The sequence below is a fragment of the Panthera onca genome, chromosome C1 (genome assembly GCF_046562875.1).
Source record: "Panthera onca isolate mPanOnc1 chromosome C1, mPanOnc1 haplotype 2, whole genome shotgun sequence".
Taxonomy (NCBI): Eukaryota; Metazoa; Chordata; class Mammalia; order Carnivora; family Felidae; genus Panthera; species Panthera onca.
Window position 1 is genome coordinate 59,294,895 of NC_138346.1, and position 26,623 is coordinate 59,321,517.

At 35.8% G+C, this 26,623-nt stretch overlaps 1 protein-coding gene across 1 annotated transcript in view; it reads left to right on the plus strand.

Annotated features, from left to right (window-relative positions):
* Positions 1 to 26,623, plus strand: part of OLA1 (Obg like ATPase 1) — a 170,917-nt gene that overhangs the window by 100,718 nt on the left and 43,576 nt on the right. The window contains exons 5-7 of the mRNA XM_060621750.3: positions 2,240 to 2,415; positions 24,657 to 24,737; positions 25,062 to 25,159. Coding sequence (XP_060477733.1) covers positions 2,240 to 2,415; positions 24,657 to 24,737; positions 25,062 to 25,159 — 355 coding nt within the window. The remainder of the gene's footprint in view (positions 1 to 2,239; positions 2,416 to 24,656; positions 24,738 to 25,061; positions 25,160 to 26,623) is intronic.

The following is a 26,623-nucleotide window of genomic DNA, read 5'->3' on the forward strand; positions in this document are numbered from 1 at the left end:
TTTTGTACTAAATCAGATAAGATGCAAAGGAATGCTATAAGTGTACAGTGAAGTCTATTCAACTTGGAGCATATGGCCACCAAATTTTCTGTAAACTTATATTTTATAGCTGTTTTAGGCTTCATGTCATCACAAGGCTATTCAGTCTTAAAGGATAACTTTAATATTTCCTTCACTTAATTTTTATCTTAATTTTGGCAATATTTAGTATCAAAAATAAATTTAAGTTCTTGTACTATATTACCACTCACATACAAGTGAATATAATAATACTAACCTTCAGGCATAGGAACAGCAGTGCAATCCACAGTGTATAGGGCCTGTGATTTGAGTTTTTTTCCTGTAGTAGGGGAATGGATTAGTGATGATCCAGTCATAACTCCTTTTCTAGCCTAATCCTTGGCAGACTCCAGGCAAAGTGCAACCTAGAGGATAATTTGAAGGTTATAAGATAGACAAGTGCTATTTCCCTTTATTCTGGTTTTCTATTTGGATTAATTCAGATGATCAGAGAGCTTTATTTTCTTTGCTTTTAGAAGAATTACGACTCCTAAGTTTCTCTCTGTTATCTGCTCAGTTAAAATTGAGGAATGTAATCAAGAAATTGCCATTTGAAACCTGCTGATGCATTTACTATTGTTGAGGACATCGCTATAGTTACTTACTGGCTCGTACATAAAGATGACTATATAGGATATTTTTCACTTGGAGTGTCATAAAATGTAGTTCTTTTTATAACTGAACTGACCATGCTGCCTTTGTTGCTTTGCCAAGAAGCTTTTGTTTTTATTTTCCTGTTTTATTGTGCCATTTGTGTAAGATGCCTCAAATCCTGATAAGTAATACCGTGCTTCCAGGGAGACGTTTTTCTTGCTTTTCGAATATTCATACAATTTACCTAAATCACTGTCTGTCTAGTGTGTTTACGAGTAAGATATAATATGCATTCTCCTTTCTTGCTAATTTTGTTCATATAATTTATATGGCACTATTTAACATATCATCAGTTTTATGCCAAGAATTTTTTATGCCAAGTATTTTAAATACTTAGATTTTAATTGTAACAATATACTTACATTTTTTTATTTATATTACTGAGTAGCTCCACATTAAGATACAAATGGCTCAATTATTTTTAATTCTAGAAAATTATATTTAAAAATTCTTTGTAACCTGTAATGAGAATATCTTGGTCTTTGGTATGGAAGAATGAGCTATGGTCACTGTTTTTCTTTCATTAAACTCAGTCAAACTGTCTCTCATGATCCCTGTGATATCTTTATCTAAAATAATCGATGTTTTATGTTTGAAAACATCTCAATTTGGGTATATAATCTAGTTGGTAATTTAAATTGAATTAATTTGTTTATAAATGTGTTTTTTGTTTTGTGGGTATATCACTGCTTTCTGTTTATAATATTTCTCAGTATTTGTTCATTTTTGTGATACTGTTCTTTATCTGGTAATTTGAGTAAATCCAGTTGAATTATGTTGCCACATTATGTCTTCAAAAGGGCATAAAGTCAGTACACATGCTTCAGTAATATCTGGTTGTTTTACCCTTATGTTTCCAGTTGGCAATTTGAAATTATGGCTTCAACTGCACTTTAAATATGTGATAATAGCATGTGTTTCTAATAAGGGCCAGCACCATTTTGTTCAGATAGTGTGAATGGTTGTCACTCATATATGACAAATGCACCTTCATCTGCTTCTTTGATAGCCCCCTAAAAACCATACCCTCAAATCAGGCCGATGAAATTAGCTGCTGTGTAAATTGTGTGTCTGAGTGGTTCATTATCTAATCACCGTCAGAACCACAGTGATAAAGTAGATTGAAGCAGGGAAGAGGTCTGCCAGATGATTTCACCCCCCACCCCCACCCCAAATCCGGTTTCCCTTGGAAACCCTAATAGTGCAGTTTAGAACTTCAGGCTCTCATGCCTGGAATTCAGTGTCTTTTAATGTACCAAACCTGAAAATAGCAGTAGTTCTGGAGCATAATTTTCTTTCTGTAAAGATTAATTTTATTTATTTCAATCAGTTTTTGAAATGTTGAGGCTCTTGAATTACTGTTTTTGTTGCTAGTGCCCTAAATATTACTAAATAGTACAAAAAAACCACTATGTCCTACTTGAAAGAATTCAGAATAATTTGAATAAATTGTTAACTTTCCAGGAATCTATGATAATGGCCTTCTGTATTGTTTATTGGATTGCTTCTCTTTAATTCATTTTAGGTGCTTTTGAAGATGATGATATCACGCATGTTGAAGGAAGTGTAGATCCTATTCGAGATATAGAAATAATACACGAAGAGCTTCAGCTTAAAGATGAGGAAATGATTGGGCCCATTATAGATAAACTAGAAAAAGTGGCTGTGAGAGGAGGAGATAAAAAATTAAAACCTGAATATGTAAGTAAAAATTTACAGCTTATTTGATACTTGAGTTCATTTTTAAAATTTTTTTTTTTTTACAATAATGCATCTAATAAAATATCTAATATTGTTATGGAACTTTAGAATCCAAGGATAATTTCCATTAAAAAATCATGGAGAAACTTCATTTTCTTTTGGCAACAAAGCGTCATGATGACAGTCTGTTTAAGGTGTTCTTAGCAAGGCATGTTTAGCAGGAATATTGAGTATTTACATGGTTACAATGTGTATCCTCAAGTTGTAGTGTTAGGAAAGTGTGGTTTTATGATGAAAACCTTATGGATTTAGAGAAATGAATGAATATGAGTTTTGTGGATTTGAAGAAGTGATTTATATAAGGAATTGGTCTTCCATAGGGGCTGACTGAATGAATGTAGTATTAGATAATTTTAATCTTTTATGGAATGAAAACACATGTCATTGTCTTTAATATTCAAATGTATTTTTTATCACGTTGTAGTGAGAAATTATTAGTAATATAATTAGTGTTTCAAAATCAGTTTGGAAGCTTTTAGTTTATGGTCAAATTGTCTTTTACATTAGAAAAGTGATGGCCTTAATCATATATTTTCTTGGGGCACCTGGCTGGCTTGGTCAGTGGAGAGGATGACTGTTGATCTCAGGGTTGTAGGTTCAAGCCCCACATTGGGTATAGAAATTACTTTAAAAGAAATAAAATCTTTTTAAAAATTACATATTTTCTCACTAGTATCTTCCCTAAACCATACTTGCTTTTTATGCTTTTTGTCATAGGAAGGATTTTCTGTCTTTTTAATTTTTCATGTATTTTTAATACATGTGTTTATTTTTAATTTTCTCATGTCTGGAAACTGAGTATCCTTTCCCTTTTTTAATTTATTTGCAGTAAGTTTGGAAAACTCAGTTGATTAGAGAGTTCTACACTCTTAAGAATTAGCCTCAACGCTTGAGCAGACTATTAGTAAATTATGGTCAATAGTGCTTGGACTTGGAACAAGGAGAGCTGTGTTGGACCACTGATTTCCTTGGTAGTCTGGAACAAGCCCAATTCATTTTACTTCTCTTAACATCATGGCTATTTCAGTCATTTCTTAGTCAAATAGAACAGAGAAAGGAGGGAGATTTGTCTGAGGGAATTGTATAAGATTTAGGACAGAGAAGGGGATTGAAAGTACGGGTATGAAAAATACTCCTTTTTAAAAAGGGAAAAACATTGTGAGAAAGATGTTGGTCAAAATTGAAAACAATTCATTTGCCCTAAACAGCATGGTTACTGATAAAAATAAATCCTTAAGCAGTCATTCCTTAGTTTATTGAAAGTTACTGACATCCCTATGTCTTTCAAAAACATCAACTATCTTAAAAATAAATTTATCAATGTTGCTTTTTAGATGGGAGAAAGGGGCATCAGGTTCTTCTTAAGTCCTTGAGCTACCATTTCCTGGCCTTTCCTCTCAAAAGAAAACTAGAATGTTGAGTGCTATTTTTAATTCCCTGTAACAGTATTTTATTCTTATTTCTAAGGATATTCCTAAAATTTCTGTATCAGATTTGAAAGCATCACTTGGACTTGTGTTTACAGAAGAATCTGAACACCTTCTCCCCATTCAGCTCTTCTGGATAGATGGAATGCGTTATGTAATTTTCTTGTTTCCCAAAACTGTGATCATTCCATCAGTTTCTTTCCTCATATTAGACTCAGCTGCTTCAGAATGAATTACAGTTCAGTATTTCTTAACCTTTTTTTTTCATTATGACTGTCCCAAAGGAAAAAAGTTAATTAAAATTTAATTTAAATTAATTAATTTAATTTGTTACTAATGAGAAATTAGATACTAATGAGTAAGGATTTGTTGGATAGGGTTGAACTTTGGAGGGCCACAAGCCATTTAAATAACTAAGGTTTTTTTCCCCCATAAGAATTAATTTTTGCCCCTCTAGGAGTAATATCACCCTCACTGAGAATGTATGCCATAGATTTTTGTTGCAAACCCAGTACTGGTAAATACGGGGCTTTTAGAAACACATGGCTTTTAGAAATTTTTTTTAGTTGTTAGCAGAAACAGGATTTGGGTTGGATCTGTAACTTAATTTGGCGAGAATTAAGATCTCTTACAGCATTGAATCATTTAGTGCAGGGAGATCTTCTTTTTCTTTTTATTGAGCCAGGCATTTTTGGACACTTTTTATATATGTCATCTTATTTAAACCCCACAACATGTGAAACATAAATTATCTCCATGTTAAAACTGAGGAAGCCTAAATTTCAAGAGATTTTATGAATTGCTCAAGATTTCATGCTTAGTAAATTGTAGAACAAGTTTTTCAGCAAGATCAGTCTGACTGCAGGGCCAATTTGTCTTTTTTTTTTTTTTTTTAAAGTAAGCTCTAGGCCCAACATGGGGCTTGAACTTATATCAAGTCACATGCTCTACTGACTGAGTCAGCCAGGCACCCCTGTCTTTTTTTTTTTTTTTTTTTTAACATTTTTTAAAATTGTGAAATGTATTCCAAAAAGATGCATATGTATTTAAAAAATAGTTGTAAAATAAAGGCTAGTAAAACCTACTTTCATGTCAAGAAATAGATCATTATTAGCATCCAGAAATATCTGCATCACTTACCAGTCTTAACCCTCTTCATCTTCCCACAGCTAACCACAATTCTGAAATTTATAATAATATCCTTGCTTTTTTATACCAGTGTATGTGCCACCTAAAACAATATGAATTAGTTTTTCCTGATTTAAAACTTGATGTAGTGTCATTTTATATGTATTTATATGAGCATTTTTCACTCAACATTATTTTGTGCACCCATTCATGTAGCACTTACCTTTAATTCATTTGCTTTCCTTACTGTAAAATATTTTACGGAAAAAATGTATCATAATTTAAAAATCCATTTTACTGTCACTGGGCATTTGAACCCCCCTCCCTCACCCCCCCCCCCCCCCGCCAAGTTTTTGATAATTATGAACAATGCAGCTCTTTTACATCCCGGTGCATATAAGGGTAGTGTAAGGCATTCATTCATCTAGAAGTAGGAGTGTATATGTATCTTCAGCTTTACTAGATAACACTGCTTCCTAGTGTATGAGAGTTTATCCTCTTGCCAACACTTGGTATTGTCAGATTTTGTTTCATTTTGCAAACTGTGGTATGATGGCATTTGGTTAGGGTTCTGATGTGTAGTTCTCTATTTAAGATTGGAGACCTTTCTTTTTTTTTTAATATTTGTTGACTCTTAGATTTCCTCCTTGTTCCTCTTAGATTTCCACTTTTTAAGTGCTAGTTCTAATTTTGCCCATTTTCTGTTGGATCACTGTCTTGTTCTCATTACTTTGTTAAAGTTACTTATGTATTCTGGATACTGATCATTTGTTTTAAATGGATTGCAAATATCTTCTCCGACTCTGAGATAATGGTATCTTTTGAGGAACAGGACTCAGTGTTAAGTACAGTGCCTTTTGTGTCTTTTTTAAATCTTTCCTACTCTAAGGTTATGAAGATGATCTTGTACCTTCTAAAAGCCTTATTATTTTACCATCTGCAGTTAGGTCTTTAGCCTACCTGGAATTTTTTGTGTGTGTGAATAGTAGAAGGCAGGCATCAATTTGACTTTTTCCCCCCCATATGGAAAACCTGTTACTCCAGCACCATTTTTTTTTTAAAGACTGTGTTTCCCTACTCCAATGAAGTGTCTCCTCTGTCATAAATCAAAGAGCTGTGGCATCTTAGCCCTTTCCTGAGGATTGGCAGATGACCCCCAGGTAAAAGTGGCCAAAAGCGACAGTGGGATCCCAACCCTCTTGAGTGGTGAAGGTGAGAAGGCTAAGATAAAATGAGGGGTTGATACACAGAATCTGGTCTTCTGTGTGTTCCCCAAATCATTTCTGTACTTTCCTTGTCCCCTGCTGTCCCAGTCTTCATTTTAGATCAAGGACAATTAAAGTGTGGTCCTCAGACTAGCAATATCACCATCACCTGGGAGCTTGTTAGAAATGGAAACTAAAGCTACAGATTTTCTAAATCCGAATCTCTGGGAATATGTTTTAACAAGCTCTTCTAGTGGTTGTAGAAATTGTCTGTTAGGGGCATGTGGGTGACACAGTCAGTTAAGCATCCGGCTTCAGCTCGGGTCATGATCTCGGTGTTCGTGAGTTCGAGCCCCACGTCGGACTCTGCACTGGTGGTGCGGAGACTGCTTGGGATTCTCTCTCTCCCTCTCTCTCTCTGCCCCTTCCCCACTTGCTCTCTCCTTCAAAATAAATAAATAAACTTAAAAGAAAGCATCTTGGGGTGCCTGGGTGGCTCAGTTGGTTAAGCATCCGACTCTTGGTTTTGGCTCAGGTCATGATCTCATGGTTTCATGACTTCAAGCCCCACATCAGGCTCTGCGCTAGAAGTGCAGAGCCTGCTTAGCATTCTCTCTCTCCCTGTATCTCTGCCCCTCCCCTACTCATGCTGTCTTTCTTAAAAATAAATAAATAAACTTAAAAAAAATTCTCTCTCCCTCTTCCTTTCTCATGCTCTCTAAAAAGAAAGAAAGAAAGAAAGAAAGAAAGAAAGAAAGAAAGAAAGAAAAAAAAATGTCTTGTTTTTCTATTGAAAGGATGAGGAAGCTGGGGTGATTATCAACTGATTTCCATTAGTCATTGGCTATGAGTTGCTCCTAGGAGTGTTAAGTCCCTGGCACCTGATGTCTGTGTGGTCTGAGCACAGTGCTTAGGCAACGTTACAGATGCTTACAGTATAAGAAGCCATCAGCATTTACTTGACCTGTGAGAGCAAACGGGTTATGGACAGGAAACAACAGTCTCTGCTATACATCCCTTCATTCAATGTGCATTTAGATTTTTTGTCCTAATCATTCTATTTAATTTGGAATGTTTTTTAGGATCACAAATTTAATTTGGTGGTATTTTATATTTTCCCTTGCTTCTGATTTATCTCTAGTTTTCACAAGAGAGTACCTATGTGATTATGTTAACTGGTTCTTAAAGGAGAGTTCTTAAAAATTTTTTTCCTTATATTCTCTAACAAATGGTCTAAAGGTATAAAATGTTATTGGTGGGACTTTAACTGGACATAGACCCTAGGCTATAAGAGAGATAACTACTTGAAAGTTATAAGAAAATTAGATAGATCATTTTGTTTACTAGGTATATGATTATTCCTTAATATTCATTCTGTGGTGTCTGTTTTCTAGGTAATCTTCCAAAAATGCAACATTTCAAGCCTCTCTTCTTACGAAATTTCTATTTTCTTGATTTGGGTATCATTAGTATTTTTATGTAAATAAACTTAGATACACTCTAGCATAAAACATGAGCCAACTTTTTAATGCTAAAACAGAATCTCTCCTAAGTGTAAAGTTGATATATTCTGACATAAAAACACCTTGTATAGTGTATCTTGCTGTCTGTGGTAAAACTGAGGCACTAATGAAGGCAAGTGTGTGATAAACATTTCCTGTTGGTATTAATTAGCCAAGTATATTAGTTTCCTAGGGCTGCCATAACAAATACTATAAACTGGATTCAAATGATAGAAATGTATTCTTTCACAGTCTGGAGACTAGCAGTCTAACATCAAGGTGTTGGCAGGGCCATGCATCCTCTGAGCCCTCTAGAAGAGAATCCTTTCTTGCCTTTTCAGTTTGTGGTAGCCCCAGCCATTCCCTGGTTTGTGGCTATATAGCTCCAGTCTCTGCTTCCATCTTCACATAAGCCATCTTCCCTCTGCGTTTCCATCCAGATTTTCCTCTTTTTTTTTTTTTTAATGTTTATTTATTTTTGAGAGAGTGCAAGCAGGGGAGGGGCAAGGAGAGGGGGACAGAGGATCCAAAGCAGGCCCTGCACTGACAGTAGCAAGCTGGATGTGGGACTCAGATTCACGGACCTGAGTTTAAGTCACATGCTCAACTGACTCAGCCACCCAAGTGCCCCCAAATTTCCCTCTTCTTATAAGAAAACCAGCCATAATTGGGCTGAGGACCCACTCTGTTCCAATATGGCCTCATCCTAATTCTCAAATAACATCACACGGAGTACCATGGGTTAGGATTTCAGCGTACCTTTTTGGGACGGTTTATGATTTAACATTAACACCAGGGCATCAAGATCAAGGCTGATTTTTAAATCTATTCTAAGTGTGTGTACATTTCATTTGGAAAGACAAATTTTGGAAAATGTAAGTAGAAGCTTTTAAGGAAGGATTTATTTTGTATTGATGAATTATTTGGAAATTATCACATTAAAAAATATTCATAGAACCAGCAATTAATTAGACAACCAAAGAAAACAACCAGAAATTGTAATTGAGTCTTTTTTTTTCTGTCAGTATCTCTGAGTTAAATAATTAATGTCCCCCAAAACATATAGCTATGAGCAGATTTCTTCTCATTATTCTTAGGGCACTTTTTAAAGTTGATTTTTACATAACTTAAAATTATTAACATTGTTTGCATATGTAATAGGTATATTTTTGACTAAAACAAAAAAATTCAAAAGGGTATAATCCTCCCATTTCTGTCTTCTCATTTACACTTTTCTCCTCTTGAAAGTTTATGTACCCTTCCAGAACTATTCTTATATGACTTAGATTGTTTTCTAAAAGAATAAAATGCTGCAAGTACAGGGTGAGGCGGAACTGCATTCATTTATCTTTCTCCCTATATTCTCTCTGTTTTCATAGTCTCTACCTCAGTTAATGACATCAGATTGTTTGAAGTGAAAACCAATATCTTTGACTCCTCTTTCTTCTCTACCATTACATCCCATTCTGTTGATTTTATCTCCCGAATATTCCCTATATCTTTTCCTTCCTTCCTTCTTATTTTCATGACTTATTTAGTTTTGGGCATCATTATGCTTCATTTACTTTTGCAGCTTACCTGACTTCTTTGCCCTCTTGTCCCTTGTTTTCCGCAAACATAAAGTGCAGATCTGTTATTCCCTTGATTAAAATACCTCACCATCTTCCTATAAAGGTACTGCCAACATAAAGTCCATGTCTCGCAGATTTCTTTGTGATTCAGCCTTTCCTGACTTAAATTTTCTCAACTTGCCTGATAGTGAACTAAACATTTTGGTTTCACATGAGCTCGTTTACTAGAACTCTCCTCCTTTTGCTGCCTCTCCATCCCTGTTTCTTAGTCATCCTTTCAGACATGGCCTAAAGAGAAGTGTCCTACTTTTTATAAAAATGTTTTGGGGGCTCCTGGGTGGCGCAGTCGGTTAAGCGTCCGACTTCAGCCAGGTCACGATCTCGCGGTCCGTGAGTTCAAGCCCCGCATCAGGCTCTGGGCTGGTGGCTCGGAGCCTGGAGCCTGTTTCCGATTCTGTGTCTCCCTCTCTCTCTGCCCCTCCCCAGTTCATGCTCTGTCTCTCTCTGTCCCAAAAATAAAATTAAAAAAAAAAACAAAAAAACGTTGAAAAAATGTTTTGATTGTGATGCACTGTACATAACATAAAATTTACCATTTTAACCATTTTAAGCATACAATTTAGTGGCATTAAGTTCATTCACAGTGTTATATGCCTGTTACCACTGTCTGTTTTCAGAATTCTTTCACCGTCCAAAACCGAAACTCTGTGTCCTTTAAATAATAACTTCCCATCTTTTCCTCCCCCTCCCAGCCCCTGGAAACCTCTCCTCTACTTTATTTCTCTATGAATTTGCCTGTTCTAGGTTCCTCATATAAGTAGATTTACAATTTTTGTCCTTTTGTGCTTGGCTTATTTCATTCAGCATAGTGTCTTCAAGGTTCATCCATGTTATAGGATGGATCAGAATTTCATTGCTTTTTAAGGTTGAATAGTATTATATGTATGTACCACATTCTGTGGACATTTGGATTGTTTCTACATTTTGGCTATTGTGAATAATACTGCTATGAACATTATTGTACAAGTATATTGTGGCTGTAACTGAAGAAATCTCCATTGAAAATAGTCCAGAAGGAGATATTAAGTGATAATAGTGGATTAGAGAGAGTTATGAATGCTTCCCCCTAAAATATTTTTCTATTTTAATTTTATTGTTTTTATAAAATAAATGTATGGAAATGAACCCAGAGTTAAAGAAAAAAAGTATTTATTAAATATAGCAGCCCATTTACAAATGCACAAACCAGGAATGTGATTAGAAATTATTGTAGTTCAGGGATGCCTGGGTGGCTCAGTCAGTTAAGCTTCTGACTTCGGCTCAGGTCATGATCTCATGGTTCATGGGTTTGAGCCCCACATCGGGCTCTCTGCTATCAGCGTGGAGCCTGCTTTGCATCCTCTGTCTCCCTTTCTCTCTGCCCCTTCCCCGCACACATGCACGCACGCTCTCTCTCAAAAATAAAACATTAAAAAAAAATTATTGTAGTACATTATTTGAGTCTACATAATACACATACCCCAAAACTAGGAAAGAGGTTATAAAATTCTCAAAATCAGAATGACAAGTTGCTTAAATTAATGTGGCAATACCATCCTGAGAGTCAAACTATGGGAGATAGGACTACTTGATGGGTTTAGGAGAAGTGATTATCATAGTAAGTATTCTAAGCATAAAGGAGGTATTTTTTGACAATGATGCTTTCATCAATGGGAAGGATTGAGGCAAAGTGTCTCCTTTTTCTTGAACTGAGATGGGAAGAATGAGAATATAAATGTAATTGACCAGGATTAATTTAATGATTATCTTAACAGTGTAAGATATTTTACAAATCATTGTTTTTCTTTTAAGGTTTTAGGAAAAATTTTTTTACTTATTTGGTAGTATGTGAACATACAGGTAAAATATACTAAAGATGAAAATCTTCTGAGTGATTAAAAAAATTTTTTTTCATGTTTTTATTCATTTTTGAGAGAGAGAGAGGAGCAGGGGGAGGAGCGGGGGGTGGGGGGGGACAACGGATCTAAAGTGGGCTCTGCACTGACAACAGCGAGCCCGAAGCAGGGCTTGAACTCACAGACCATGAGATCATGACTGGCGTAGAATGCCCATGAGCTGAAGTAGGATGTTCAACTGAGTCACGCAGGTGTATGTTTATTTTTATTTATTTTTGAGAGAGAGAGAGAGAGGGAGTGGGAGCAGGGTAGGGGCAGAGAGAGAATCCCAGGCAGGCTCCATGCTGTCAGCACAGAGCCCTGACACAGGGCTCAGATTCATGAACCCTGGGATCATGACCTGAACAGAAATGAAGAATTGGCCGCTTAACCAACTGAGACACCTGGATGCCCCAGAGGGAGAGAGAATCTTACACAGGTTCCACTCAGTGTGGAGTCCAGTGCGGGGCTCAATCCCACAAACTGAGATTATGACTTGAGACAAAATTGAGAGTTGGATACTTAACCAACTGAGCCACCCAGGAACCCCTGAGTGATTTAGTCTCGGAAGTTTTATTGTATTTTTTAATATTTAGTCATAAGGACGAGGCATTCAACTTAGGCTATTTCAAGAAATGGATTTTTATTTTTAAAATACAAGACAATAAAGGAAATGGAAATCCAAAAATGTTGAGATCAGGAAGTGTGGTATATAGCCAGACCTGTTGGAGTAGAATTGTAAATCAGCCCAGGGCATCACCCAGGAATCTGAAAGTATGTGCACCTTCTCTGTGTGGTGCTCTGCCATTCACGTAACTCAGATGGCCTTCATTTCTGCTTCACTAGAATTCTACTTTTTTTCTGCTGCCACTACAGTTCATCTGCTGTTTTGTATATTGCTTTTATTCCTCATTTCTGCTTCTTCGTAATTTCTACTTCTTTAAAAAAAATTTTTTTTTAATGTTTATTTATTTTTGAGAGACAGAGAGAGAGAGAGAGAGAGACTGAGAGACAGAGTGTGAGCAGGGGAGGGGCAGAGAGAGAGGGAGACACCGAATCGGAAGCAGGCTCCCGGCTCTGAGCTGTCAGCACAGAGCCCCATGCGGAGGTTGAACTCACGAACCATGAGATCATGACCTGAGCGGAAGTCAGATGCCTAACTGACTGAGCCACCCAGGCACCCCAATTTCTGCTTACTTCTAATTAGCCTGTTTATCACATCATGTAATTTACTCTGTTTTATGTTGGCTCAGTGTGTCCTTTCAGCTTAAGTCTCCAGTTCTCTTATCTCAGTATTTCCTGAGAGCAAGCATCTAATTGCCTCAGTTTATTCCCATTTTGGCAGTCGTTTTTGCATGAGACCCCTTCATAGGTCAAAGACCCACCAGTTCAGGCCAGGAGACTGTTTTTGAGTAAGAACCGTTTCCTCAGCAGAACCTGTGGCCTGAGAGTAAACCCATGTTGATTAGTGTGTTTGGGATACTATGTAAAATGGTAGGAGACTTGGCACATTATAGGTCCTCAGTGCTCACTGTTATGCATTTGAGGATAGCAGTTAGGAAGTGCAAAGCTGTTTTAAGACTTCCAGGGTAACGCAAAAGAATATGTTGTAGTTGGGCAAGGAGGATTAGACTCATTGAGGCCAGACTACTTTAGAATCATCAATTTTATGTATACCTAATACATTTAGGGAATGAATTCCTAAATGAACTGATGTTACGGTAACTATGCTATAGACATACTTTCCTGTCCACTTTCTCCTTGCCTGCAGCCAACAAAACATAGATGGAGAAAATTTTAAGTAGGACGTGTTAGTATCCCCATTAACTCATTATTAGCAGCCTCAAATGAGCCCTACCTATATCTAGCCTTCTTATTTGCTTTCCTGCTCTCTGCTTCAACTGCTTCCCTTTTCTCCTCAAACATCTTATTTATGCCCACTTTGTGTTTCACCCATCCCTACCCTCAGTAGATGACCCTGCCTCCTACTTCAGAGATCAAAATAAAAACTACCAGACAGAAATTCACTCAGGTTCCCACAAGCCAAATCTAAAAAGCCTGCTTATTCACTCCTCTTATCAGTGGGTGGTTATTCCAGTTCTTTGAATCTTATCATGTCCCAACTTTTCAGAAACCTTACACTATTAGTCATCCTTTCTTTATTCCCCTCTTCATTGCCTTTAAATTATTTTATATTATTTTTTTTTTTTAAGTAGGCTTCACACCCAGCATGGAACCTGAACATGGGGCTTGAACTCAAGGACCGTGAGATCAAGACCTAAGCTGAGATCAAGAGTCAGCCACTTAATGGATTGAGCCACCCAGGCACCCCTAAATTACTTTATTGAGATAAATTCACATATCATGAAGTTTACCCTTACTATTCAGGTGGCATTTAGTGTATTCACAAAGTTGTGTTTTGATCACCAGTAATCCCTTCTTTCTTGTATATACAACTTATCCCTCTCAAGCTAGATTGTTTTCTATATAAAGATGCCCTTTTTAATCTCAAGGGGGGAAAAAAATTTCTTCCTTAGTACCAAACTCCTCATCCTTCATTTACCATATTTTCACTACTCTCCTTTTTTTTTTTTTTTTTAAAGTTTATTTATTTATTTTGTGAGGTACAGAGATAGCATGAGTAGGGGAGGGCCAGAGAGAGAGAATCCCAAGCAGGCTCCACTGTTAGCGCAGAGCCCGGTACGGGTCTTGAACTCATGAAACCGTAAGATCATGACCTGAGCTGAAACCAAGAGTTGGTTGCTTTACCGACTGAGCCACCCAGGTGCCCCTCATGACTCTCCTTCTTAAAAACTTCTTGAAAGAGTTTGTTTTTTCTACCTCATGATAACTCAGTCTGATCTATCTGGATTATCTGCTCATCAGACTCAAACAGCTTTCACCAGGGTCATTGGTGACTTTTGTAGTTTTAAATCCAGTGGACGTTTTCAGTCATTGTGATTTGTCAGTAGCAGTGGACACTATTGGGTACACTTAAACTACTCCATTGGATTCCATGACCGCATTCTCCTGCTTTCCCTCCTTCTCTAGCAACTTGTTTCTTTTGCAGGCTCATCCTCTTATATCTTTGCTACTAAATACTGACATTACTTAAAATTGAATCTAAGGCTCTCCTCTCTCAATTTTCTTCTTATGTGATATCATCCATATCCTTTGCTACAATTACTATTTAAGTACAGATGACTTCCAGATTTCTGTCTATAGCCCTTATCTTCCTCTGAGCTCCAGACTAGTGTATTTAATTCCTGACTTAACATCTTATGGATAGCTCAAAGATATCTCAGAGTTAGCACACCTGAAATTGAACTCAAGGGTACCCTCCCTCAAATCTGATTCTCCAGTGTTTTTGATTTCAGTGAAATGTACTACTTGTTAGATTATGCAAACCAGAAACCTGTTCATCTCTGACACAGTCTCTTTACATCCTTTCACATATCTAGTCCATCACTGAATTCTGGCAATATGTAATATGTAGATATAATGATATGCCTATGTTTTCTTGTATATGTACACATATACATATATACAGGCAGTGAAAGGATAAAACAAATGTGGCAAGATAATACATTAATGAATTTGGATGTATAGATATTTCTCTATTATTCTTGTAGCTTTAAGTTTAAAATTATTTCAAAATGAAAAGAAAATGTCTTATGATTTTAATATATAGATACAGTTAAAATACATGACAATAATAACACAATCAGTGGGAAGAGGCAATAATAGAGTAAAAGAGTAGAGTAATACTCCAATTAAAAGACAATTTGGTGGTTCCTCAAAGAGTTAAACTTAGTTAAACATAGAATTACCATATGACCGAGTAGTTAAGAAATATATGTACGTGCATATTCATAGCCGTGCTATGCACAATAGCCAGAATGTGGAAAACAGCCCAAATGTCCATCGGATATGAGTGTTTAGGGGATGAGTGTTTAAACAAATTGTGGTATATACATACAGTGGAGTATTATTAAGCCTTCAAAAGTAAATGAGTATTGGGGCACCTGGCTGGCTCAGTTGGTGTGGCATGCAACTCTTTATCTCAAGGCTGTGAGTTTGAGCCCCATATTGAGTGTAGAGATTACCTAAAAATAAAAAAAATTAAAAAAAAAAAGAAGTAAATGAATACCAGAGAGAGACAAGCCATGAAACAGACTCTTTTTTTAAAAATATATATTATTTTCTTAATGTTTATTTATTTTTGAGTGAGAGCACAAGCAGGGGAGGGGCAAAGAGAGAGGGAGACACAGAATCCAAAGTAGGCTCCAGGCCTCAAACTCACAAACTGCAAGATCATGACCTGAGCTGAAATCAGACACGTAACAGACTGAGCCACCCAAGTGCCCCAAGAAACAAACTCTTAACAATAGAGAACAAACATGGTTACCAGAGGGGAGGTGGGTGGAGAGAGTTGGGTGAAATAGGTGATGGGGATTAAGGAGTACATTTGTCACGATGAGCACTGGGTGGTGTATGGAATTGTTGGATCACTGTTTTGTGCGCCTGAAACTAATACACCACTACGTTTTAACTATATTGGAATTTTAGGAAAAAAGGGAAAAAAACCTAAAAAGTAAATGATGACTGATGCTAGCTGTGGATCAACCTTGGAAACCTTACGCTAAATGAAAGAACCTAGACATAATGGTCACATATTGTATGATTCCATTTGTGCAAAATCTCCAGAATGAGTAAATTCATAGAGTCAGAGCTGCAGATTGGTGGTTACCAGGGGCTAAGAGACTGGGGAGACGAAACTGCTCAGTGAATATGGGATTTTATTTTAGTGTGATAGAAATGTTTTGGAAGTAGATAGAGGTGATAGTTCTGTAACATTGTGAATATACCAAGTTTTTAGTACAAAATTACTTTAAAATAATTAATTTTTTATTTATGTGAGTTTATGTGAATTTCACCTCAACAAAATTTTTTAAAAATTAAATAGGACAAAGAAATGTCAGATTGGATTTTAAAAGTCTACCTCTACGCTGCTTACAAGATATGCATCTTAGGGGCTCCTGGGTGGCTCAGTCGGTTGAGCGTCCGACTTCAGCTCAGGTCACGATCTTGCGGTCCGTGGGTTCGAGCCCCGCGTCGGGCTCTGGGCTGATGGCTCAGAGCCTGGAGCCTGCTTCCGATTCTGTGTCTCCCTCTCTCTCTGCCCCTCCCCCGTTCATGCTCTGTCTCTCTCTGTCTCAAAAATAAATAAACATTAAAAAAAAAAAATTAAAAAAAAAAAAAAAGATATGCATCTTAGCTAGAAATGCAAAGGTCCCAAAATAGTCAAGATGGTCTCAAAGAAAAACAGAGAGGATATGGTACACATGAATCTTATATCAAGACTATTCTGAATCTGCAGTGATTAAGAAAGTCAAGGACAGACAAATTGACCACGAACAGTGGCTGTACAGCCACAAATACAATTTGATTTGTGGTGAAGATGGTACTGCAGAGCAACAAAAAGGAATGCTTTTCTCAAGAAATGGCATTGGGTCAGTTGTGTATCCTCGTGGGAGAGGAAATAAATCCTCAGCCACCTCACCCTATGCAAAAAAAAAAAAAAGTTTACATAGCGTAAAAAGTGAAACTCATATGGAATAAAGCATCTATTATACAGCATAAAATATTTTCATGACCTTGTAATACACAAATATTTTTAAACAAGACACAAAAATCAGTAATCATAAAGGAAAGGATTTTAAAATTGGACATTAAAATTAAAACTTCTGTTGGTGTGCTGTGTGGCTCAGTCGGTTAAGCATATGACTCTTGATTTTGACTCAGGTCATGATCTTGGAGTTGTGATATCGAGCCCTGTGTCAGGCTCTGTGCTGATTGTGGAAGCTGCTTAAGATTCTCTCTCCCTGCCTTTGACCCTCTCCCCAACACACGCACGTTCTTTCTCAATAAATAAATAAATAAATAAATAAATAAAATTAAGACTTCTGTTAAACAAGAGAAAGGAGAGATAAGCTACAGAGTGGAAGAAGATATTTGCAGCATCTAACAAAGAATTTGTCTATAGAATATGCAGAGAACTACAGATAAATAAGGAAAAGACACCCCAATAGAAAAATGGACAAAAGATTTGAACACGTATTTCATGAAGGAAGAAATCCTCCATTAATGATTAGGGAAATGCAAGTTCAGACTACCCCATACATTAAGAACACTGACAGTACCAAGTATTGGAAAGAAAAACTGGCAACATATACTAAATTTGGGTGAATGTATGAACTATGACAGAACTCCTCCAGGCTTAGGTATATACTCAAGAGAAATGCATGCACAGATTTACCAAACTCCATGTACAAGAATGCTTATGGCAGCTTTATTCATAATAGCTTTAAAGTATAAACAATACATGTCCATCAACCGTGGAATGTATAAAGGATACTGTGGAATATTCCTACAGGGGATTATTATGTGACAAAGAAAAAACATACTACTGCTACATCTGACAACATGGATGAATCTCACTATGTTGAACAAAAGAAGCTGGATGCAAAATAATACATATTATATGATTCCATTTCTATAAATTTCAATAACGGGCTACTTTGTTATACAGAGAAGCCAGGATTGTGATTGTCCCCGGAGAGGAGTGGAACATTGTGACTGCAATACTAATAATATTCTATATATTGATCAAAGTATGTGTTCATTCTGTGATACTTCATCAAGCTATACGCTTACATAGTTTATACTGTGTATATTTGATACTCAGGGTACACCTTCTCAAGTTTGACATTCAAACCAATGATTACCTTCTGCCTTGTATCAGTTGAATTTTCATTTTGGGTCTTTATTTTCCTACCTCTATTTCCTACTTTCTGCATTGGTTTGGTTTCTACAAATTTTTCTTAGTTTGTCAACTCTCTTGACATTTCGTCCATTTTTTTCTGACATTACCGTGTTCTGTCTTTATGGCCTCATGCTTCTGTTTCATAGAAACAGAATCTTTTTTGCATATATCTATATCTTTTTTAATTCTGCCAAGTATGCCAGATAATTCACTAAGAGGGTGTGTGTGTGCATGTGCATGATCATTTCCTTTTTCCTTTATAACATTCTTCATTCAGTAGCCTTTTTATTAAAATCAAATTTGTGGACTTCTTCCACTCCTGCCCCCATCCTTCCCTGAACATGATGAAATCCATTCAGACTTATTTACAGGAATCGTACAGGATTGTTGCCTTCTTCTTTTTGGTAATGTTCAAATCCTCTTGAAATCTATACCTCATGAATGAATTGGGTGTTTGCCACTGACTTTATGGCCAAGAAGCCAAGAGCTTTGCTATGTTAAGTTCTCACTGTTTACTTCAGTGAATCACACAACGGAAAACCCACAACTGCCAACATACATTCTACCCAGATTATTGCTAGAATTAACCTATTATTTTGATTTCTGGATGATATCCTTCTTACACTACACCCACACCCATGCAGAACATTGCTGCCAGTTAGTTGTCCTACAGTTTGGTCCTTTGTTGATTCCTTTCTGGAATTTTAGTCCCTGAAGTATGTAGAAAGATGGTAGTCAAGGTTCAGTACTCCGGTCTCCATAAACAGCAGTATTCATCTAATAGAGCAACAAATGTTTAATATTCTGATTCAGGCAGATCCTAAATGTCATGTTAGAATGTACAATGGAGGTCTGTCTGTTTCATTAGAGAAAACATAGATTGGTCTTTCCTCAATTTGGAATATTTAAAAGGAGGTACTCTGTGTTGGAGCAAGAACAAGGTATATTGGTGGACTCGTAGCCAGACTATTTTGAGCAGAAGTCCTGGTCCCCTTTCTTTTGGTGAGTGCATTGTTGGCTGTGTTTTAAGTTAAAGCCACCTAACCAGCACAGATCAGCTCATCTGGGTGTCAGCATCAGGTACTGGGGTAGTGGATTTGGCTAGAGACAAGCATCTGACTTGGAAGCTATAATTATTACAGAATAAGAGTGAGTCACCTTGATAAACTGCCAGGTCTTATCTATTTAGTCATCAAATTTTAGGGTTACAGATGGTGAGCAGAGAATAGGAGAAGTCCTCCCTTCCCCCTCACACTGTAAATATATATTTTTTCCTATAAAGATGATGTGTTTTTGGTTAGAAAGAAATAAAACAGCATTGTAGTTTTAAAAAAGAAGGCACAAAGGGAAAGTCTCTCTGGAATCCAATCTTGTAGAAATTTCTGTTGCTAACAATTTGGTATGGCATCTGCCTAGTTTCATTATTTGGGTATATTTATATTCTATATAGTTTCAAAACCACAAGCGGAATCACATGATGCATTCTGCCATAAACGATAACACCAAATACCTTTTGAGTATTTACTATGTGCCTGGAGCTGTGGTAGTAACTTTGCGTGTATTTTCTCATTTAATCCTCATGATCACCATATGTTGAATTGGAGTTACATCAGTTTTACCAAAACAAAAATTAGAGATGTTAAGTGTCCCAAAGTTTCACAGGTAGAAAGTGGCAGAGCCAGAACTCAAGCCCAGATCTTTTTGATGACAAAATCCATACTCCTTATTTTTTTACTTTTTTAATGTTTATTTATTATTTTGAAATGGAGATAGAGTACGAGTGGAGGAGGGGCAGAGAGAGAGGGAAACACAGAATCTGAAGCAGGCTCCAGGCTCTGAGCTGTCAGCACAGAGCCTGATGTGGGGCTCGAACCCATGGGCCGTGAGATCATGACCTGAGCTGAAGTCGGATGCTTAACCGACTAAGCGCCCCCACAAAATCCATATTCTTAACTTTATTTCATTGTTGTGAGTCTGCTTTTATCACTTAGGAATTCATTTTGGACATTTTCCCATGCAAATGTACGTGCAGATAGGTCTTGTCTTCATGGATAAAAACTGTTCTGTTATATTAATGTCCCATAATTTATTAGCAAACCTCCAGTTAATGGGTTTTTATGTTGTTCCTAATCTGTACCTCTCTTTTTGTGCTAGTATCACACTATTCTAATTACTGTAGCTTTATGGTTTACTACATAGTAAGGTAAGTCACATATTTTTCTCTCTAAATATTTTTTACGCTCAAACAGTTCATTCTTTTAGAATAATGATATATTCAATCTGTAACATTCTCCAACATCCCTGTTATAATTTTAACTAGAATTATGTTAAACATTATAGTAGCTAGGAATTTTATCAGCATGTTGTTGATCAGTGTAGATGAATTTTGAGTGAGAGTCTGGCTGAAACAAGTTTTAAGTTAGTGTCTCTGGTCCTCAGGTCTGGAAGTCCATGGACCTAAAACATTTCCTTAATTGGCTATTTTGGGGGCATTTGAGTATTGCCAGAGTCAGTCATAACCATGGTTTTGGATCCGTGGATCATGAATCCCTTGTAAAAGCATTTGAAAGATATGTGCTGTCATCCCTCAGAGGCACATAAATATAGGACTTTACATACAATTTCAGGGTGTTAGGGAAACGCTGAAATCTACTTATGGGTCACAGATTAATAATTCTTGCTATGGAAACTGAAGAATACCAAAACAGAGAAATGTTGTATGTAGTCTTGGAAAGTCAATTATGTTATTGTGTGCAAAGAAAAATATTTTTGTGATACATGGATTGATAATCAGGTATTATACCCAAATAGTAGGAATACTAAATTTCCTTGATGACCTTGGACCGAGATGAAGACTTAGAATAACAACCTTGGGAATAACTAAGCTAAATAAGGAGCAATTAGAAAGACAATAAGGAAGATAAATAGGCAGTGTGATTGGACAGCACGTGAATTTTCGAGTCACTTAGACCTGAATTTGAATCTTAGTTCTGCCACTTACTAGCTGTGGGAATATAGACAAGTCACACGTTCTCCCTGAGCCTACATACATTACAACTGCTGTTAACAAAAATTATAAAATACATCAAAAAAATAGAGCATTTAAGTCAAATATGAGACTAGTAGAAAGAAGAGTCAAAGCAGATGAGTGAGGATTTCAAGGTGAATTTGGATTTTCTTTGCAGTTAAAAGATCATTGTTTAGTAAAAACTAGTTCTTGTAGAATGTTAAGACTAGAAGCCTGAATTGAAATTTCACTAAGAAAGACACTATTGTTGGTAAAACTTAAGAAATTTGAAGAAAAGGACTAATGATGACTGGTATTTAATCTTTCAACAATCATAATAACAATGGCAACAGATCACATTTACTGAAATTTTAACTCTGTGCTAAGGACTGAAACACCTTATATGCATTATCTCACTTGATCTTCACAACAACCCCCAGGAGTAGATAGTGTCATCATCTATGATTTATTAATAAAATAATAGATCACAGAGCTGGTAAATGGTAGATCTAGGGCTTATTTTCACATTTAAGCATTAAGCTCTTACCTCTCCAATTAGTGTACTCACATCACTACAATATAACCAAAAAGTTCAAATATCCAGGAATTTTTGCATAGCCTTCATTATGTATATAGGTTTTTGAAAGTGAGGACTTTGTTAAAGTTATCAAAACAAAAGTTATCCTCCCACATCTGAATTTCTACATAATGATGTTACTAAAGAAATTATGAAATCCTAACGTAACTTCTGATGCCTCAAGCATTAAGGTGTTTTTATGTTTTGATTGTATTCCAAATTGTTAAAAGTAGGTTAAATGTGTATTATTTTCTCAGTTAGCCATAGTCAATTAACTAGAACCTTTTATTATTCTAATCATAATTATTAATATATGTGTTTATATAAAGCATAAAAATTTAGTTCATTAAGTATTATATACAAATAAGTCCAAATGTTTTCTTTAATCTGATTAGAGTTTTTTCAGATAAGGAACATAAAACACCTTTTAGTTTTTTGCTAAAATTAAAATTAATTTTTATGTAAGAAAAACACATTACAACTATACCGTATAATGGTCATTTATGTAAAATAATCTTATCTGAGTGACCTTTTTTATTTGTCTTAAGTAAACTGGCACCTTTTAATAATCTAAGGTATCTTTTCTTGGCTGTTAAATCTTCTATAGCGATAATATAGAGAGTACTAGTACAAAATAAAATATTTTAAATTTTAAAATTCAACTTGTCAAACATTTGGTTATAATCTATAATATATTTTTTGAAAGATTTGAAAGTGGGGGTGCCTGGGTGGCTCAGTTGGTTAAGCATCTGACTCTTGATTTTGGCTCAGGTCATAATTTCATGGTCATGAGATCGAGCCCCATGTCAAAAAAAAAAAAAAAAAAGTTTTGAATGTGGCTTTGATGAATATACTGTTTGAGAACTTTAATTATGAGTTAATTCTCTTTGACTAAAATTTGAGTGTTTCTAATTTGTAGTTTAATGTGTTGATGTGAGGGGGAAGATTCATGCCAGAAGATTTTTTGATAACATTTCTATGTCTGCAGTGATTATGTAGTTAATTTAAGATGAAAAAGAAATACTCAAATTCCTTCACTAGTGATGAGCATTTATTGAGGCCCTTTGGTTTTATAAAAGTGTTTACAGTTACAAAAGTATGTTATACTTTTTATATGATTAAAATTTAATTTCCTTCCTTATTTTTGGTCTGGCTTTCTTTTGTCTATTCTCTTTTCTTTCTTTAATTGAAAAAACTAATGGAACCAAATATAAGATGGTACCACTGTTTCCTCCTTTTGTATAATCTTGTTGCATGTCTCTACATAAGCTGTTCTGGCCACTCATCATAGTAACCAGCTGGGCCATTTCACCTGCTGGAGCCATTAAAGAGGACTCTCTCCCCCTAGATTAATCCCCTCCGACATTAGTTTTTTGCACTGACAACTGGAGCAGGCATTCAGAATTTGCAGGTGGCCAGTGTGACGCACATAATTGCCTACAATTTTAGGCAATGAATAAAAATGGTCTACATTACTTGTCAAAGGTTGTATATGCAGTGCCAAGTGAGATCTATGGGAAGCCTTTTAGGGTTTAAAGAACAGTTAATAGCAAGGCTGCACAGGGCTTTTTTAATCATAATGCATTTGTAATATAGCACTTTGATCTTCTCCTTGTAGGAAATGGTGTTACATTAGCCACTTTTAAACATTTATGAGTGAAATTCAGTTATAGAAGAGTAAAAGTGATTATTCTTAAGCAGAACATGTTAGATTTCATTAAAAGTTTTCAGCTTGCCCCTTCCTTGTTAAAATCTGTGGGAAGTCCTTTTCCTGGAGAGTTTCAAATCAGGATCTAAGGACATAGGGCTTTTTCCTTATTTTTCCTGTTGGTAACAGCAAGATTTGGAAGGAAGGTATACTAAATACTGAGGTAATTTATACAAGTGGATATTTATAGAAAAAGAACTGATTTATGGTAAATACATCGATGAGAACCCAAGAACTCTATTACTAATAATTGTGTGTTACAATAAAATTTTGAGAAATGCATATTTAAAACATATCCATAAATTATCTTTAACAACAACAACAAAAAACCAGATGACTCTCAAATGCACTTCTTCTGGAAGAGCTAAGTTTGACCTTTCAGACCCAAGAGCCTTTTATTAACACCTGCCTGTAAGAAGAACCTTGCCACACGCAGCTTTTAGATTCAGAACCACAAAACTGATGAGGAAAGACTTGAAGGGTTCAGTTTGTGTCACTTGCTGTTTGCCGTTTCCATTTCACAGATGATTAATCTTTCTGTGAAGAAAGGCTAGAGAAACAAAGCACATTGGGCTCTTCCTGCAGTTACTCCTTCTGAATGCACACTAGCTTGCTAACTAAAAGGCCTTTAGATTTCCAGCAGAGAGAGATGTTCTGAAAGTGAATGCAGCTGGTTGGAGGTCACCAGTGCAGGGCTCTTGCCATTGTGTAATGGAGGCTTTGGCAGGTTGGGTGGGGGGGCGGTGTTGGAGCGGGGACCGGAGAAGTGGGCAGGAAGAAGGTGTTGGCAAAAAATTAATTCAGAATTAGAAGGGTTTTGGTCAGTTGATTTAATATTTTGGAGGGTAGATCATCAATAATAGGCTCAATTTCGTCTATTTTGTTTGTTTTCCTTTTTAAGGAAAAAATTATAATTCAGTCTCTTCCTAGTATTCCTCCCTCCCTCCATTTCCTAATAGCATGTTTATCTTGCAAGTGGCATCACTAGGTGATGTTGAAATGTTATTAACTCTTATAATCTTTGGTGTATGTGAATTGTCTTGAAATTTCTAAGACTGTTACTAATCGTGCTAGTATTCCACATTTTATATATTCAAATGTTAATGCTACAACACTGTTTCATTGGTATTTGGATTTTTAATGAGGTATTGAAAACAAATGATCTGTGTGATTTAGTTCCCCTGTCATATAAAATTGACTTTTTATTTTGAGGATTTGAAAACTTTTAATTTTACTATTTAGTAACTAAATGTTTAGTATCCGCCCTGTAATTACTTTCTTCTCAATCTTGTATAGGATATAATGTGCAAAGTCAAATCCTGGGTTATAGATCAAAAGAAACCTGTTCGCTTCTATCATGATTGGAATGACAAAGAGGTAAGTTGTAAACATCTTGCCACCTCTTACTGCCTTGGCTTTGATTTCTTAGAGAATGAATTAGAGTTGTCATTATTTTATATTTTATTGTTATTAATATCTAGTTAAACTTTATTTCTGTCAATGATTGCTTATTCCCAGGCTTGTTATTATTTTCTTTTTCCCTACTTCTGATATTGCATAACAGCCAGTGTTTTACAAATAAGAATTATGAAAATGAAAATGGCTACTTGTTTAGAAAGAGTTTACTTTCAAGTTTTTCAGTGACTTACTCAATATTTGCTCAACGTTTTAAAAGGATTCTTTCTCTGTCTCCCACTTTAGATTGAAGTGTTGAATAAACACTTATTTCTGACTTCAAAACCAATGGTCTACTTGGTTAATCTTTCTGAAAAAGACTACATTAGAAAGAAAAACAAATGGTAAGTTTTTCCTCCTAGATATATTCAGACATCATATCTCTATCCGTACACACACACACACACACACACACACACACACACGAACTTACTGCTGTTAGATTTTAATATTTTTCTCCTTATTATTAAAAAGCTTAAAATGGATGAGAAAGCTTTGGTATTTACATTCTGAGATGAATCTCCTAATTGATCTACACTGAGAGAACTTAAGAAAAAACAACAATTAAATTAGGCAATATTGAATCATGCGTATTTACTTATTAAGTTTAAATTTAATAGACATTATTGTTTGTTTCCTTTGCCAAATGAGAATTTGCATAGAACAATAATATTTTTTAAACTAGGAATTTCTAACTGTTGGTATTACATGTGGCTTTAAAATATCCACTTGAGATTGTAGCTGGGCGTAAATTTTAAAATCCTGATTAAATGCTTTAAGAAAATTTTTTAAATGGAAACAACTGTGTGCAGCGGGCGGGGGTTGGGGGGAAGAGAGGAAGATCAGGTATCTGTTCCAAATACTTAAAGTGTAGAAAAGTAAAAACTATGCATTCATGTGTTGATTGCCATTTTGGACATGTAACCCAAATGTGCAGGGTTTCCTTCATTCACAAATAACTTGAAAACATCCTATATTCATGTAACATGGGGCATGTACACATTCGGCACTGCTCTCACTTTGACTCGCCTCACTGGACCCTCAGTGCTTTGTACTATTAAGTCATACAAACAAATCAAAACTATCCAGAGCAGAATATCTGCGTTCTCCTAAAATATATTGTCGGTTTTTCCCTGTACTTCATTAAGTACTTAGATGCACATGGTTTCAATTTTCCATTAAAAATTCTCATTTCCATATGATATCAAAGAGTGAGAAGCTTTAAACTGAAAAATAAACATTCATAGACTGGAAGCCAAAACAATAATTAATGTCAGATGGTTAACTCCAATAAATGATTAGAATAAATTCTGTGAAATTACTGCAACTAAAAATGCCCTGTTGATATTACTTTAAGACATTTTGTGTTCCAGAAAGGAAACTGAATTTGTCTTCTTTATTGGTAGTGTTCTGGAAAGCATAAACTTCACATGAAAATTTAGTTCTACCTGGTCACTGCCCTCCAGTAGATAATTAACTTTAAAATAATCAGTTCTGTCTTGTTCCAAATTCTTATAAATTTGATGATTAATGTGTTAAAAATTGTTACCTTTGGGAAGGAATTTTAAAATTTATTACTTGACCTCAGTTAATAAATCTTATTGTAGTGTGAATGGCAAGGTTTCTTGAGGCTTCATGAAACAATACAGACATCAAAGTTTACATGAAAAGGGATGAGTCAGTTTCCTTGCCCAAAGGGGCTTCTCACACCTGTATTTGGATGATTACAGGTAGAACTCCCTGGCTCTAATTGTATAGTAAATACCATTTCCCAGACCCTAATGGTAGACAGACTGCTTGGGAGACGC